The 17,914-nt window shown below is 46.6% G+C and overlaps 1 protein-coding gene and 2 pseudogenes across 5 annotated transcripts in view; 1 reads left to right on the forward strand and 2 right to left on the reverse strand.

The window, feature by feature from the left end:
• Nucleotides 1–13,010, reverse strand: part of MYH10 (myosin heavy chain 10) — a 119,897-nt gene extending 106,887 nt beyond the window's left edge. For 2 of the 5 annotated variants that reach the window (XM_066364848.1, XM_066364847.1), the window contains exons 1-2: nt 12,388–12,793; nt 3,944–4,319 (exon numbers count right to left, since the gene is read on the reverse strand). In XM_066364848.1, coding sequence (XP_066220945.1) covers nt 3,944–4,319; nt 12,388–12,446 — 435 coding nt within the window. In that variant the 5' untranslated portion in view covers nt 12,447–12,793. Of the gene's footprint in view, nt 1–3,943; nt 4,320–10,360; nt 10,380–12,121; nt 12,290–12,387; nt 12,794–12,863 lie in introns of those variants that run through there. The other 3 variants (XM_066364851.1, XM_066364849.1, XM_066364850.1) reach the window with 3 other exon arrangements.
• Nucleotides 5,777–5,920, forward strand: LOC136396150 (small nucleolar RNA SNORA48; annotated as a pseudogene).
• Nucleotides 9,890–9,987, reverse strand: LOC136396343 (small nucleolar RNA U3; annotated as a pseudogene).
• Nucleotides 13,011–17,914: the final 4,904 nt, after the last annotated feature.

Consider the following 17,914-nt stretch of genomic DNA (forward strand, 5'->3'; position numbering starts at 1 on the left):
AAAGACCAAATCACATCAAGGCCTCTCAGCCCTTACTAGTGCTGGACACTGGACAACTAGCATTTGTTTTCTAAACCCACGTTTGTAAATCGTCCTCTTAGTAAGCTCTCAAAATACCTAGTTTGAGAGCCTTCTGTTTCCTGCTAGACTCTGACTAAATCAATATTATCTAAAAAAGCTTAAGATGAGTTAAAAATATGCAAATTTTCTCATCCAGGAATTCCAGCCCTAGCTCTACACCTTACAGAAAGGCATGCTTACACGCACAAGGTACGTCCAATGCTGTTCAACAAAGCAATCAACATTCATAACGTTCCAGTTTCCAAACGGGAAAAAACAGTGTACAAAAACATTTGAATAAAAAAATGAGTTAAAAATCTTATAATGTAATATTATGTTCAAACAAAAATGAACAAAATACTCAAGCTTGTTTATTTTAAGGGCCTTTTGCACTCTTAGAAAAAGACTCCAAAGACCTCTTGTTTTATATAACTGAGCTTTAAAAATGTATATGGCCTGACCAGGCGGTGGAGCAGTGGATAGAGCGTCAGACTGGGATGCCAAGGACCCAGGTTTGGGACTACGAGGTCGCCAGCTTGAGTGCGGGCTCATCTGGTTTGAGCAGAAAGCTCACCAGCTTGGAGCCAAGGTTGCTGACTTGAGCAAGGGGTTACTCAGTCTGCTGAAGGCCTGTGGTCAAGGCACATATGAGAAGGCAATCAATGAACAACTAAGGTGTCACAATGCGCAACGAAAAACTAATGATTGATGCTTCTCATCTCTCTGTCCCTGTCTATCCCTCTCTCTGACTCTGTAAAAAATAAATAAATTAATTAAAAAAAATGTATATGTATTATTTTAAATAATAACAAATACAAGTTAACATAAGTAGCATTTCTAAAACAAAAGTAAGAAGAGTAGCACTGTTATATATTTTTTGCAAATTTTTACTATCTGGAAAACAGCACAATTTTCATGTTTCTACATTCACACTGTTATGATATTTTGTTTTGGTTGAACCATCTGAAGAAAATCAGACTTACACAGATATATAGCTAGAAAGAGGGAAGCAGTTTAACAGTCTTTTCAAGTAATTGTGGATATTCTCTGATAGTACACCAAAACTCAGTAAGTAATCATTTCTTAAAGACCAGAGGCAATGTAGCTTCTGAAACCTTATCAATGAATTTTTCACACTATGTTCAAAACAAACTGTCTAATCTTGCATGTTGGATGAAACCTTTTACCCGTGTATGATTCTGTAACATCTATACACATCACTTGGAATACATTGGTTTAGTGATTTTTGCAAGCCTTCCAAATGGTGACAATGCACTGTATGTCATAATCACATTCATCTAGCACATTAGAAAGGTTTTTCATTATTGATATCAAGTTCATGGTGGCAGATACAAGTTTCTCCAAATTTTAATTTTCATGTGAAATCTCAAATTCTATCACGGACCGTCAGTTGTTTTCTTTGATGTGACAGGCTCACTTTATTTTCAAGAAAATGAGTGCTAAATACTGCAGTGTAAGTAACCATAGTTTATCAATCAGTTATTATATAAAATTAAAATGGCATTCTATTTAAAAAGTAACAAATTTTGTTTGCAACTTAAATAACTACATGCTTTTCCTCAGGGAACCAACCAACGACCAAAGGGAGCCGTGCTTTGAAAGGAAACTCAGAAATTCACTGGGGTTGTACGTGAGTGAACTTGGAAAAACACAAACTCAACAAACGACACTTGCTAAGCGGAAAAAGTTTCACGAAGAATGGCTACAAGTAAAATGAATTCTCTTTCACCCCTCTTTAATCCACAGTCTCCACTTCCTGTTTGCCTTCTCTCTTCCGGTTGCAGGAACCTCCAGGGGCCAGAGTGGAGACAACAGAGTGGGGACAAAGCGAAGACTCGGGCAGAGAGAGCGCCTGAGCGTCCCCACCGTCCAGGTCTCCTCCACTGCTGGGCTGTGTCATCACATCTCCCAGCTTCTCCCAAGTCACACCGCACCGGCGGCATCCAAAACTGCCTGGCAGCTCAAATCTTTGCCGTCAACATTACGACCTGACCGCCATCTCTCTCTCTTTTTTTTTAATTTTTTAAATTTTTAATTAATTAATTAATTAATTAATTTTACAGAGACAGAGAGTGAGTCAGAGAGAGGGATAGGCAGGGATAGACAGACAGGAACGGAGAGAGATGAGAAGCATCAATCATTAGTTTTTCATTGCGCGTTGCCACACCTTAGTTGTTCATTGATTGCTTTCTCATATGTGCTTTGACTGCGGGCCTTCAGCAGACCAAGTAACCCCTTGCTGGAGCCAGCGACCTTGGGTTCAAGCTGGTGAGCTTTGCTCAAACCAGATGAGCCAGCATGCAGGCGACCTCGGGGGTCTCGAACCTGGGTCCTCTGCATCCCAGTCCGACGCTCTATCCACTGCGCTAGCGCCTGGTCAGGCTGACCGCCATCTCTTAATTTCCCAGTTTTCTCACGCCTTCCTTCCCACCCCCCTCGCTCTAGACCCCTCCAACTTGTTTGACAGGGGACAGAAGGGAAAGGTCCCAGGCTGGCAGTGGAGACCCAACAGTGGACGGGTTCCCTGCCCGCACGGACCTGCAGTGAGCCTACAAATCTAGCAAAACCACACAGCCAGACAGAAACGGGGCCACTCCACCCACTCTGTTGTTCAGCCAGCTGGATGCTCAACCGACTCTCCCATCGTTTTCTGATCTTTAGCTTTTCTTCCTTTCCAAACCTTTCCCCTTCTCCCCCAGCCACCTCCCCAACCTGGTGCCTCTGACTCTCTTAGTTTACATCCCACCTCACAGCAGGAAAACCAAACAAACAAACTAACAAACAAACAAGACCATGGGGCTTGAATGAAACTTCTCTGGCAAAGGTCATGAATGAACTATTCATTTCTCAGATTTTCCCACGGCCGGCTCTGTCCTATCAGTCAGATTCCAGCTCAGATGCTACCTTCTTCAAGAGCCCTTCTCTGACCTGCTGAGAAAAGTCGTTCCCCTACTTACTCGACCCCGTTCATTTCCTCACAGGGTACACTATGAAGGCAGGGACCCGACCTGTCCGCCACTGTCCCAGTAGCAGGCGCTTGGTAAACGGTCACTAAATAAACTAATCTTATGATAAAGCTAGTTCTGACTTGACGTTTTGAATCATGCATGAGCTTCATAAAATTCTTTTCCAAATTCAGACCACTACAAAGTCAATGTCTCTCTTCATTCTAAATCTAAGCTCCAGCTATACCGCCTTCTCTAAATCTTTGCCAACTGCATCTACCATCTCCTCAAACCTGTTTTGTTATTCTAGATTTTTTTTGGTATCTGGCTTGTGTTATCCCTTATTATTTTTAATAACTTTTATACGGTTGGCGACACTGTCAGTGACTACAACACACGCATGTGTCACCTGTTGACCACAGGACCTCAGCCTCAATCTCACCCTGAACTTGTTCCTTCTTAAAGACCTCAGTCTCATCTTTCCCACTCCCCTGCACCCAGAGAGCGTCACTGAAATCTCTAGGCTCGCAGCCCCTGCACTCTGCACTTCCGGACACACTGCATTTCCTACAGTCTGCTCTCTCTGCCCTACTGTTCATGCAGCTCTTGGGCCCACATTACACTTCCGGTCTTTCTGCCATACGCTGTCCCTCATCCCATGATACTCCGGAGCACAACCGCAAGTCTTACCATACCATTCGGAGTATTTAATTTCAGACCGGAGTATTTTAAATTATGTGTTAAAATTGAAAGCAAAGCCAGATTTGGGGTAGGCAAGAGGCTATCTTGAATAGAAGTAATAATGTTAAACAGCGAGGGTAGGTAGTCCACATTCTTATTTGCTTATGACAGTGCGTATCATTTAAATTAACTCCCAGTCATCACACTTTACAGGATTATTTAGAGGGAATACTTACATAGATAAGTCCTGAATAGTAGCGGTCCTTCAGATTATGTAAAACGGAAGCTTCGTTCAAGCACGTCAATTCTGCCATATCCTCCACCTTGGAAAACTTAGGTGGGTTCATCTTCTGAATGTCGTCTTTGTTGACCATGGCTTTCTTTCCGTTCTCTGCCAACTCCACCATAACTTCATCTCCCCGCTCTTCTTTGATGCTAGCTGCCTCAAAGCCATGGCGTTCTGATGGAATCCACACGAGCTTTTTAGCCGTCCAATCAGCCTGGGTGGCAGGGTTGTAGATGACAGCCCTGTCCACAAAGAGATACCTCTCCGGATCTTCAAGTCCACTTCTCTGCGCCATTGTAAACAGAAGGATCCAAGAGCAACTGCCCCTAGGAAAAGAGGAGGGTGAGAAAGTTAGATACCTACAAATATAAAATGATTTACAAATTTTACTCTTCTAAGGAACTTAAAACAAAACCTTTGGTAAACAGAAAGCATCAACTTTGAGTTAATGAGCTGAGGTATTCCTCTTTACAGCCCTATGAACCAAGTTTCCAAGGTAAATTTCAGGGGTGATCACAAATTATGACGCTGGTTGCCTGAAGACCACTCAAGACATGTCCTCAGTTAATGAGGGCTGAAAAACAAGCAGAGGAAAAAGCGAAGTTCCAATTTGACTTTTTCCCTTCTCCATCTCCTCTTTCAGCCTCACTACAAATTAAATAAGAGTTAAGAAGGGAAAGGAGAATGAAGAAAGTGAAAACAAAAATTCATCACCAAAGGCCTGTGGAGCGGTGCCAGCCTGAGTTTGACTACCAGGAGAAAGCCACAAAACAGAAGCACAAAGCATCAGATCTGAAACGAACATCCCATTCTACCCTCAGACAACAGACTCAAAGTTCACCCTGACAAATACCCCAAGCCAATCCCCCTGTAGCTTATCTATGGCCAATGTGGTCTTAATGTGATCAAATAATGCCAGAGGACAAGCGTAACTGGGCTTCACGTGACAGACAGTCTTTCAAGAATGTAATGGTATCTGCTCAGGTCCCGACTCCCATTCCGGCAGCTGCTCCTACTCCCTCTGTCTTCCCTTTGACATTCCATCATTCACCAAGACTCATTCCACTGCCCGGAGCTCTTGCCTCTAAACAGACTCTATGTGCTGATGCCCCTTGTGTGAGACCCAGAACCAAACGTGATATTCCGGATATAGTCTTACTGGTACAGAAGAAAAAACAACCGTTAACAACCATAGTGCCACACTAGGCAAAGCTATTTCAGTGACTTTTACAATTAATATATCTCAAGACCTGACTGGTGCAGTGGCCCTCGGTCACTGTTGGCTCATAACGAGCCGTCAGCCAAAGCTCCAGACGCCTGCTGGGCTGCCTCCCCTCTTATACTTGTGCGATTGGCTTTGGGATCAAATGACAAGATGTTACATTCATCATTCACCTTTCTGTTGTGACTCACCATTCCTGTTTGACAACATCTTATTGGAATCCAATAACACCATTAAACACTTCTGTTATTACTCCAAATTCCAAGTTATTACAAATTTCATAAGCATGGATTCCATTCATGACTTCATCCAAATCAATGCAAGAAGCCAACTGAGTACCTACTCTTGCTCTATCAAATCCTCCCAATGTCTCCTGTCCCCCCAAAATGATGGGGAGTCTTTGTAGGCAAGATAGAAGGCTGCAGGGTTAACCATAAAGTAGTCCAAAGTTGTGAAGAGGTAGTTAACCTTGAGCCCATAGATAAATTTCAAGCTGAAGTGGTATAAAAATGGTGTACACTTACTTTATACATGTGTGTACTTCTAAAAGGGGAGCACTAGAGCCCCTGGCAATGGGCAAGGAGGCACCTGATTGGTGGTGCTGTTCTTATATCAGTCAGGGGCAAAGCAGATGTTCAGCCCTAGTTCATCCTAGCTTGATGCCTGTATTGGTGGCCAGAGCTGTTTCATGCCTAAGGCACATAAAATAAATAAATAAATAAAAAATTAAAAGGGGAACACTAACAACTTTCTTTAGATTTTTTTTTCCCCCTGAAGTTGGAAACGGGGGTGGGGGGGTGGGGGGCAGTCAGACTCCCGCATGCACCCGACCAGGATCCACCTGGCATGCCCACCAGGGGGTGATGCTCTGCCCCAGATGGGTGTTGCTCTGCTGCAATCAGAGCCATTCTAGTGCCTGAGGCAGAGGTCACAGAGCCATCCTCAGCGCCTGGGCCAACTTTGCTCCAATGGAGCCTTGGCTGCGGGAGGGGAAGAGAGAGACAGAGAAGGAGAGGGGGAGGGGTGGAGAAGCAGATGGGCGCTTCTCTTGCGTGCCCTGGCCCGGGAATCAAACCCGGGACTCCCGCACGCCAGGCTGACACTCTACCACTGAGCTAACCAGCCAGGGCCAACTTTCTTTAGATTTTTAAAGGGGTCTATCTGTGTCACAAAGAATTAATCACTGATAGTGGGGTAGCCCATAGAACCCGTTTCACTGCTAGTAAGAATTTATGTACTGGAGGCAAATAGCTAAGATTCTTCAGAAACTGTTACAATGTAATGCATTACAAACGTCCTTGTTCTAGAACACAAACTTTAGCATGGGCTTTAGCAGCACCTACCTATGGGTTAATTAAAATACAGACTGTGGGCCCTGGTCAGTTGGCTTAGTGCAGTGGTCGGCAAACTGCAGCTTGCAAGCCACATGCGGCTCTTTGGCTCCTTGAGTGTGGCTCTTCCACAAAATACCACGTACAGCGCAACCTTGATAAGGAACGTATCTACCTGTATAGTTTAAGTTTAAAAAATTTGGCTCTCAAAAGAAATTTCAATCATTGTACTGTTGATATTTGGCTCTGTTGACTAATGAGTTTACCAACCACTGGCTTAGTGGATAGAGCGTCAGACCAATGTGTGAAAGTCCCAGGTTCGAGCCCCAGTCACGGCACACATGAGAAGTGACCATCTGCTTCTCTGCCCCTCCTTCTCCCCCTCCTCTCTGTTCCCCTCTAACAGCCATTGGCTCAACTGGTTCAATCAGCCCTGGGTACTAAAGATAGCTGGGTTGGTCTGAGCATTGGCCTCAGTCGGGTGCACGCGGGAGTATGTCTATCTCCTCTCTGCTCACTTAAAAAACAAAAAATACGGGCTGCAGGGGCCCCATCCCCGGAGTTTCTGATTTAGCTAAAGCTGAGTGGAGCCCAGTAATTGGCATTTCTAACAAATTCCCAGATGAGGCCAATGCTGCAGATCCTGGGACCACACTTTGAGAACCACTGCTCCCTAGTTCTCTGGCTGCCGTGGTGAGCCACTGTTACTAACTGGTATTTGAGGTCGAAAGAGAGGTTAAAAATCAATGTTCTAGACTAATTCACACCAAGATTTAAAGACTATGCCAATGTTTTAAGGATAACAGATTTGGATAAAACAAAAATCACAAAACATGTAACATGAGTTCTACAAATAAAATTGCTAATATGTTTTTTTAAAAACTAAACTTGCATTTGCCTTCTTACAGAAAATATTCATGGACACATATACAGTCTAAAAAATTGTTTCAAACCCCCATTACTTCTAGGGACTACTCTATAATATTATTAACAAGTTTTCTGTCTTTTGAACTTATACACTAAATACTAAGGAGGATGCATGGCTTTGAAGTAGGACTTAAACTAGCTGAATTCGGAGACAATCAGACACACACATTGCCCAAAGGACAGTCTATCAGAAGTGGAAATATCCAACTATAACAAAATATAATAGCTAATATAATAAGAGTAACCTGTTATTAGCTGTAGATCCCACACGACAGGAGATTGTCCTGCTGCCAGGAGGCACACACACATTTCTTTAATTTTACGTTGGGTGTGCTTAAATTTAGTAGGTGACTATAAATTAGAATAACATAGGTCATTTCTAGAGAAGGCCTTTTAAAAAAAAATAAGTGGCCCTGGCTGGTTGGCTCAGTGGTAGAGCGTCGGCCTAGCGTGCGGAGGACCCGGGTTCGATTCCTGGCCAGGGCACACAGGAGAAGCACCCATTTGCTTCTCCACCCCCTCCCGCCGCGCTTTCCTCTCTGTCTCTCTCTTCCCCTCCCGCAGCCAAGGCTCCATTGGAGCAAAGATGGCCCGGGCGCTGGGGATGGCTCTGTGGCCTCTGCCCCAGGCTCTAGAGTGGCTCTGGTCGCAACATGGCGACGCCCAGGATGGGCAGAGCATCGCCCACTGGTGGGCAGAGCGTCGCCCCATGGTGGGCGTGCCGGGTGGATCCCGGTCGGGTGCACGTGGGAGTCTGTCTGACTGTCTCTCCCTGTTTCCAGCTTCAGGGAAAAAAAAAAAAAATAAGTTATGTATTTTAAAATTATTTTATCAAATCAGTACATTTAAAAATTTCCTTACAATTAAAAAAATTTTATTTATTGATTTTAGGGAGAGAAAGGGGAAGAGAGGGAGAGAGAGAAAAACATAGATCTGTTCCTGTATGTGCCCTGACCAGGTATCAAACTGTCAACCTCTGCGCTTCGGGATGATGCTCTAGTCTAACCAACTGAACTATCCGGCCAGGCAGTATGTTTTAAATTTTATTAGTACGTTTTTGGTGGGGAAATGCTTATGAATCCAACAGATCTCAAAAGCGTAATTACAAAATGTTCCCAGTTTTGCGAATGGAAATTACATATACACACTTAAAAAAAAGGAATAAATATTCAAAAGGTCTTCACTCTCCCAGAGTTTTATACAACTAATTAAACACTGTGAGGATGCTTTCCTGTACCTTGCTATCTGGTTAGCACTCAGCCTAGTCCCTGGTCCAAGGAGGGATGGACCTATACCCACTGATCAAATATTACGAGTGGTCTCTACCCTCATAGTAAGCTCTCCTCCACAACCAAAACCCTACCATTCCTTCCAATCCTGACCCAAATGACGCCCTTTCAGAAGTTCTTTTCAGGTCAATCTGGCAATTTAATCCTTATCCTTCTCTTAACATTATGTGCTGCTCTTCCGGCATTTTTACTTCCCTGCCTTGCATTATCCCAGAGTGCTGAGCAGGTAGTGGGCGTTCAAATTGTTTAACTGATAGTGTTGATGAGGCCAATCAGATTTTTTTGTTCATTTTAACTCTTCACTTGTGATTGCCAAATACATTGTATTTTTTTTTCCCATTCCTTTGTACATTTGGGACCCAATCTTGATAATACTGGTATTTAACAGTGAACCACTCCCAAATGCTCTCTCTGCCTTGTGGAAAGGATAACACCACAATTTTTAAAATAGCAAATAAGTGTTGTTATATATCACTAATGATGGCTAGACACTATTCTAAGCAGTTTACATAGATCAACTCTTAATCCTCACAACAGCCCCATGAGGTGGGAACTATTTATATCTTCATTCTACAGATGAGGAACCCGAGGTAACAGTGAAAGCCAAAAGCCAGCGCAAGGTCACAGAGCTAGCAAGTGGCAGGGCTGGGATTCAACTCTGGGTTCAGCTCCTGAGTTCATTCAATGACAATGGACGGTGAGAGGGAGGAAATTCTGAAGGGCGCGATGCACACTGCATCCTGCCTCTCTACTAAATAAAAACCCTACTGACTATGGCTTCAGGAGTACAGGCTCAGCCAATGAACATACCTGCATCCTTGGGGAAATGCTTTCTATTTTCTAGAAAAAACAACCTATACTTCGGGGGTGGGGGCAGAGAATAAATAGGAACCTCTTTGCTGGAGACATAAAGATAACCCAAAGTATCTTGGTATCATTTGAAATAACTGCCTAATGATAGTTAAGTCATTTATCTGTGTATGAATCAGCCCCTACAGAGTCAAGGCCTCATGCCCTGCCCTTTCACTAGTTTTTAGGGGCACACGCTCCTGGGCTCCCTCCTGCTAGACCATTATTTGACTTCCCATGAAATGCCACCCAGAAAATTTCTCAACTGCCTCCCAGCACCCACTGCTAGGTATGGATATAGGGAAACAACTCAATTTTATGAATATCTTGCATAAAAGTAACAAACTATAAAAATGATCCCTGAAAGTATAGTCTTTATCTTGCATAAAAAGCCAAACAAAAATGATGGATAAATTTTCCATGATACAGCATCCCTAATAAGACACACTAAACCAGAGTTGTCCCAATTTGTGTACTGCTACCGCTGAGGTCACCTGCACTAGAGACGAGCAAGTCTGTGCATTTATTAATATTCTGCTTAATCAAATGAACACAAACACGAACCAAATGAGAAAGGGCAGTACGGCTACTCATGGCCTGCACCACCTCTCAGTGAATACTTGTATTCCATATTTCTGAAATGGGAACCCAGCACGGGGAATTTTAATTCATACATGAGAAAGTCCATAAACCGCAGCCTCATAGTCTTTCACCCTACAACGTGCCCTTCAAAATTTCCTCCATCTCACCTCCCATCCAGCTTGTCTTCACGGCAATGATCTCCCCAAGGAGCCCAAATAAAGAGCCAGGCTTTCGGGTCACATCCCTTTGCTGCAAAAGCTCGTGCTGTATCGCACAATTACACCATATGCTTTCTCCAGATAAGAAGGGGGGAAAACGGAATTTAAGATGCTGAAGTATGGAGATGCATAAAATGGCCACTTTTCCAGAATCTGAGACAGACAGGGCAGACGTAAACACCAGAAAGCACGGGACTAAAAGAATAATTAACAAGAACAGATCGCTGAAGGAAATAAAACAATAAATAGATTAAAGTTTTCCAGAGTGAGATACTATCAGGAATAATTAAGCCTGACTCAAAGAATCCTCAGTTTCCATGTTAAAAAACAAAAATCTCAGCAAAAGCAAAGTATTATATTTAGTATTATATTATTCAGCGAAAACAGCAGTCTTTGTTTCATTTGCAGTCTGGATCTACCCCGCCCGCTTTCCCCTACCCCACCCCACCCCACCCCCTTCCACCGACCGCAGAGATCTTGAAGGGAGCTGCAGAGGCCCTAAGAAACAGATAACGGTCATAGGCAGAGGCCACGTTACTCAAACCTCCCCGGCTGAGCTCAGACCCACCGAGTCGCCAAGCTCCTGCCCAAGGCCCTGGCTCCCCGGCAGGCCAGGCTGGGGGCCTCCCGGGTCCCCGGGCCGCATCCGCCCACCGCAGGCCCACAAAGCCCCGCACACGCCAGGACTCCGCGGCTTCAACTTCCCTCCGACCCCGTTGCAGTTTGCTTTTCTGGGATCCGGGTGTGACCCCAGCTGCAGAAGGCCAGGAAGACTGCGGCGAGCCATTCCCAGATCACTCACACAATAAAGGGATCCCGAAGCGAGCGCGGACCCTCCCCCCGGCCGCCCTGCCGCAGCGCGCCCCCGCCACATTTCCCGCCTCGCCCCCGACCCCGCGGGGCCTCGCCGGGCGCCCACGCCGGTCGCTGCGGGCCACGGGGCGCGTTCCGGGACGCCCCTCCCGGGAACCCGCGCAGCCCGACCTGCCCTCACGCCGCCGGCCGGCTGTTTGGACCCTCACCCGCGCGCGCCTTCCCGGCACTGCGGAGCCCCTTCCCTCTGGTCCCTCCAGGCCACGGGGCCCGGGCGCGACGCCTGCCTTCCGACCCCTCGGTGAGCCCCTTACCGGACACGGGGGGCCCGACCCGGCCTAAGCCCCAGGACCCCACCGGACGCCTTCCTGTCCAGCGTCTCCCCACCCCCAATCAGAGTCGCGCTTTCCAGCCGGTCCAGGACCCCCTCCCCTCCTGGGAGGCAGACACAGACTGGCGGGACCCCGCGGGACCCGCACCAGGGCACCAGGCCCCCCAACTCTGGGGCGCTCGGACCCCACACACCGAGTACCAGCCTTCCACACTCTCGCCCCGGATCTCCATCCCCAGCCCCCCAGGGGCCGTCCTCTCGCACACCCAGGCCCTGATCCCCGCAGCGGTCTCGGTCTCCAGGACCGCAGTACCCGCCCTCCCAGGGGTCTCCCCACCCACGGGGCCCGTGCCCCACTCCCCAGGACCTTCCCCGGATGAGTCCAGGGCCCCCGCAGCACAAATCCTCTGCCCAGAGCCCGTTTAGCTTCGTCCCTGCTCCAGTTTCGGCTTCGTTCCTGCCCTCCAGAGCCAACGGGTCCACCGGCCCGGGATCCTTCCCTCCTCCACTAACCGTCCCTCGGCGCTCGGCCGCCGCACTCGGACCGGGACAGGCGCACCTCTCACCTTCAGCCGAAGATGGTGGCGTCGGCGCACGTTCCGAGCCGCGACCGCAGATACGGCGCCTCAGTCCCAAACCCACCGCTGCCTCCGCCGGGCTCGCTTAGCACTGCTGCTTGGGGCTGCCCCACCCACCCCCTCCCTCATTGGGCCAGCTCTACGCCCGTCACCGCCGCCCCCAGACCCACTGGCCCGTTTGCGCGCCCATCTCCAAGGGAAGACGTTAGCAACCCGAACGAAGCTACCTTCCCAAGTCCGCTCCCTCCACCCACCTGAAATGATGCTCATTGGCTCCCGCTCCCAGCCCTGACCGCCGAGATCCCAATATCATAGGCTGCTCTGCAAGCCCGTCATAGATTCCGGGAGGTGCGGCCGGAGCGGTCGCGGGCGATTGGCTGGCTCGGGCAGAGATGGACAGCTGAGGCTGGCTGGGCGCCAGGCGATCCGCGGGGCAGCGGGTGCTGACTCTGCTGGGGCCGCCGCAGTGTAGACAGAGGGGCAGGTGTGCCGCGGCCGGGGCACGCAGCTCCGCCTGGACGCGCCTCGCCTTGGCGTCGGGCCCCCGCGGCGGCCCACCCTAAGCGCCTTGCCGCCGGCTCTGCTTGCCGCAGTCCGCGTGTCCCGCAGCGGGACGGGCTTCCACCGTGGAATCGCGAGCCTCTAGCGCTGCCGGCAGGGGCCGGGCGGGAGCGCGGTCCAGAGGCCTTACGTCACCCCGGGGCTGCGGGGGGTGGGGACCGCGGCTCACCTGCAGTGGGGGAGGGGAGGCAGGGCTCCGGGTGCCGCTCTGCCCTGGCGCACCGGCTCTGAGGTGGGTCCCACTGCGTTCCGCGCTCCGGCCACTGTCGCCAGCCTGGGATCCCGGGTACACCCTTCCCAGATCTGCTGAGCGCCGGACGCGGGACAGCTTCCTCCGCTGCGGCGGTTCCAGTGTTCGCGAGGGGAGGGGCCTTCCTACCCAGCCTCCCAGGCTAGGCTTGGATTCCAGAAGAATATGAAACCAACCGGCCTTGAAGAGAACACTTAGGAAGAAGACTCCATTCACCTCCCTCATTCGTTCGTTCATTCATTCGTTCATTGATCAAATAGAGTACCCTGCGTGAGAGGGGCTATAAGAAGGTTCTGCTGAGCTGTCATATCCCCTTAAAGACGATAGCTTTTCAAAAAGCCTTAGAAACATTTGAGACCTGGGGGGGGGGGGGGGGGGGGGAAGGCTCCAAAATAAGGAAACTGAAAAAAAATCAAAGTTAATAACTATTTAATGGAATGTCTGCAGAACCTAGTCAACTGCAACACAACTCAAATAATTGTATATAAATATAATAAAATTTAAGTCGGAAGAATAAAGTGGGCGATTTATTTTTACAAAAGCTATTACTAAAATTATCAAAATTCTTTCATAAACATTTACAGCAAGATATAGTTACTTCATGTTGGATATGTGTGATATGTAAATGGTTAAGCCTAGAAAACTTCCAGTTTGCTAAAAAAAAATTAAAAAGAATAAAGCAAAAAAAAAAAAAAAACAACCCCAAAACAAAACAAGGCAGGAAATAATAAGGAAGGGTTGGTGGAATTCATAGAAGGTTCCAAGGCAGCCAGGTGCAGAGTCCTTCCTGGGGAAGTCTACGTCAAGTCCTGTATTGTCCTTTGTCCTAGTGAATTTGGTCCCCTACCCCCCAACTGCCTGCTGGGTAAGCTGCCCCTTGTCCAGGTGTCTTGCTACTCGGTTCTAAAAAGAGGTCTACCCTCTTAATGCAGCCTGCACATGGAATAGAAGTGGGCTGTACCAAATATGAGCATGGTGTTCCTGTTCTGAATTTTAAAACATTTCTTAGAGAAGATCAAAGACTCCATCTCTAAGGCCTGTCTCTCAGCTTGGTAAATCACCAACATCATTTCTGAACGTAGTGTTCCATACTTAGAGCATCCACCTACAAATAGTCCTATTAACCACCAAGTCTGTGGTTTCTAATAATTTTTGAAACAAACTCAGTGGACCATCAGAAGAGGAGAGCAGGAAACTCATCAGAATAAACATCACAAAGATATTAGTCTTGATGAGAAATCAGTAAGCAAGAGAATGTCCCCAAATGTCTCACTAGCCCTGGCACGTCTCCAGTGCTTGGGCCGCTACATTCAACTGTCTACTCGACATCTCTACCTAGACGGGAGGGAACCTACAAGAGCAGTAAGCCCCAAACCTAGTTTCTTCTTGCTTCCACTTCATCCCACCACCCCAAAACTTTTTCTTCCCAACTTCCTTTGTCTTGGAACCAGTCTTGAAACTTCCTTGATTCCTTCCTCTCTCTTGCTCCTACATCCGATGTCTCCCTCCACCCCTATCATCGGTCCCACCTGGCTCTTCTAACTCCAGCCTCACCTCGTGTAGCTACTTCCCAGAATCTGTTGTCATTCTGATGAGGAAAAACAAGATTTAAAACCAGACAGACCTGGCTTTAATCCATCTCTGCCACTTATTAAATCTTTGACCATTGAAAAATTTCTTAACCTCATCTCTAACAAGGAGGATACAAATATATATATGTAAAGGACTCATTTTAAAAAAAATAGGATGATTTACTGGGGGACAATTTGCCTTATGAATCTATAGATTGAGAATTGTCTTTTTTGTCTGGTCTACAAGATTGTTACAGAAGAGTGAGAAAAATTTTCCCTATCTTCATAATAATTTTTTGCTGACATTCTAGGCTGCTCTGACCCTCACAAGGAAAAATTCACAGACCGTTGCTTTTCAGAGTTAGGTCAGAAGTCCAAACGCATTCTGTTAGGGCAGGTCCTGCCCGTGAACCTGTTTTGTTCTCAACAGTTTTGTTCCATCTGTACAGGGCCGATATGCAGCATTTTTTTAAAATTTGAATGAATTGCAATATTTAAAAATCAAGATCCATCCATAATCATTAGCCAGTAGGGAAATGCACATCAGTACCATAGTGTGATACCGCTAAAAGCTGCTCCTTTTGAAATGAAGCATGTGTTCTCCAGCATGCCTCAGTCACCACTGCTCCCTGTTGTCTCTTAAAGCTGATTGCTTTATTCATTAACATTCCTTGCCTAGTCTTTTTAGGCATTTGTTGTTTTTTTCAGTCCCTATCATGCCTGCTGAAAGATTTCATGTCAGATTATTCCAAAGAGATAAGAAGGTGGTATTTCTGAGTTGAAGGGCTGTTCCCCTGATAGTGGTGAAAGAGTAGGAGGTTTGGAGTGTCCTTGAGAAAGAAGTTCAGACAGGGCCCCTCCTTTCAACTTGATTCCTGGATGTGGTAGGATCTCGGGACACAGACTATGATAACCAGCTCACAGCGCACCTGACCTATGTGACTAATTGTGCTCATTTGTGGCATCTTAATATAGAAGGAGTAATAATAAAAACAGTCTCCAATGAGTTGAAAAAGATGGGACCTTCCAGAATTTTCTTGGGCCCCTTAAGCTCTGGAGTTCTAGGGAAAAAAAACCATGAGAAGAAATTTCTGAATTTAAGACCTCTTACCAACCATGTAGGATAAGGCTAAATCAGATTTAATTTGATTTAGAAATTTTAAGGTGTGATAGTCTGTAAGGCCAGGAGCCGCCATCGTGGCCATTCACATGCAGGTTCCCATTGGATTTGGGCAGACGATAAAGAAATGGCGAAGTCAGACGACGGGGGGCCATCCTATTTATTGGTGTCTCACCAAGACAGGCAAACCACAAAAGAAGACAAGGGAAAAGCAGAAAACCAGCTCTTCCCATGAAGGGCAAGGGATCAGGGAAGCCCCTGCAATTGTGATAGCAGGAACTGTGTGTCCAAGCTCCTGGTCTGTCCCACTTTATAGTGTAGAAAACCAAAATCCCTTAATCCAATATACAAACAAGGAAGTCTCCGATACAAAGTCACTTATCTGAGGCATAATTGGATTCCTCATGAGAGTGCACCACCCAGATCATACAATCAGTCAAGGGTGTGGGGAAAAGCTCAGTCCCAAAACCAAACCTTAGGCTACAACGACCTGGCCTGCCTATAGCCTGTCCCCCACACCCAATATAAGTCACAAGCGAGCAAACATATATATCACATTTACAAACTTATTTGACCAACATAGTCTTTGCGTCCTAATGTCTGAGAGCAAGTCATACCCGTGGCAAATGCTTACTGAGTGCTTTATGTCTAGGGGTCATGCCAAGTGCTGAGTAAATACCTATATCGACAGAGGCATGGTCCCTACCCTCAAAATGCAGATAGAATAAAGGGAAATATAAGCAAATAGGCAGATAATTATAACAAAGCAGGGGGTTTAAATGTGGAGTCTATGGAATCCTAAAGGCTTCTATGGGTTCTATAAAACATCTGAAATTGTATGTAGAATTTATCGTGTGTTCTTTTTCTCTGGAAGATCTACAGCTTTTAGCAGATTCTCATAGAGACCTCTGATCCAAAAAGGTTAAGAGAATGCAATATGGTATGGTAAGTACTACATTATGGGAAGTACAGTAAGGTCCAGGGACATATAAGAGGGACACAGCCCTAAATGTGGCAGGAGTGGAGGGAAGTCCTGGAAAGTCTTCCTAGAAAAAGTTATGTTGAAAATATAATGTGAAGAGTAAGACAGTAACCAGTCAAACAGGAGGAAAAACATCTTTCAGGAAAAGCGGCACATGGAGGGGAGAGTGAGGGCCTTTCAGAGCTCAGAAAGGAGTTCGGAGTAGCCAGATCAGAGAGCAAGCATGGAGATCGGGGCTGCGGACAGAGGGAGGACGGACTCTGTGTATAAGCCCCGAGGCAGAATCTAGATTCTATCCAGAGGGCAATGAGGAACTATGGAAGAGTTTCAATTTGAAGAGTAACATGATGAGGTTTGTGTTTTAGAAGAATCACAAGGTAGAGAGTGGATTGAAGTGGGGTCAGGAGAGATATGTCAGGCTGCTGTAGCAAGCAGTTCAGGTGAGAGATGATGGTGACGTCGTCTGAGAAGGGGATAGCACAGTCATGGAAAGGCACGGTCAGATTGTGGTGAGTGCTGTTGCAAAGATTGAGGGAGGATTTAAGATACCGAGCCAAGCCTGACCTGTGGTGGCGCAGTGGGATAAAGTGTCGACCTGGAACACTGAGGTTGCCGGTTTGAAACCTTGGGCTTGCCTGGTCAAGGCACATATGGGAGTTGATGCTTCCTGCTCCTCCCCCTTCTCTCTCTCTCTCTCTCTTTCCCCTCTCTAAAAATCAATAAATAAAATAAGATACCAAGCCAATGCATGAAGATAGGGAAGTGCCTCGCAGAGCGCAGAAGGGCGTTTATAATGCCTGGCACAGTGCTTGACACATTACAAATCGATCCCCTTCCTCCTTCTTCTCACGGCCTTCTGAATTAAAAACAAGTCCTCACTGTGTCCTGTACATACTTCTATAAAAGCAGCTATAAAAAATTCCTTGCACATTTTCAAATCCATCTCTGTATCCTAGTCAGCTGAGCGCAAACAAATCAGGAGGCTTTGACCAGAATTGAATGATAAAGATTTATTCAGGGCTCTTGATTTTCAAACCAAAAACACAACTGGGCAATACCCAGAGTGTTCTGAAGAGGAAGAAAAGTTAAGAGTTCTTATAGTAAAAAAGTTCGTTCTTGAGAAGAATCCGGCGGGCGTTTTTAACTTCTGGATTTGTCTAAGGTGATAATCTTCCAGATCTCTGATGTTCAGGATAATGGACGTCAGGTGGTCTGGATACACAGACATTTTTCACTAAGTCCTTCAGGGGGTAACCGGAGGGTTATCCCTAGGATTTGTGTGTGTGTGTGTGTGTGT

Source organism: Saccopteryx leptura, chromosome 2 (assembly GCF_036850995.1).
Source record: "Saccopteryx leptura isolate mSacLep1 chromosome 2, mSacLep1_pri_phased_curated, whole genome shotgun sequence".
In the NCBI taxonomy this organism is placed as follows: domain Eukaryota; kingdom Metazoa; phylum Chordata; class Mammalia; order Chiroptera; family Emballonuridae; genus Saccopteryx; species Saccopteryx leptura.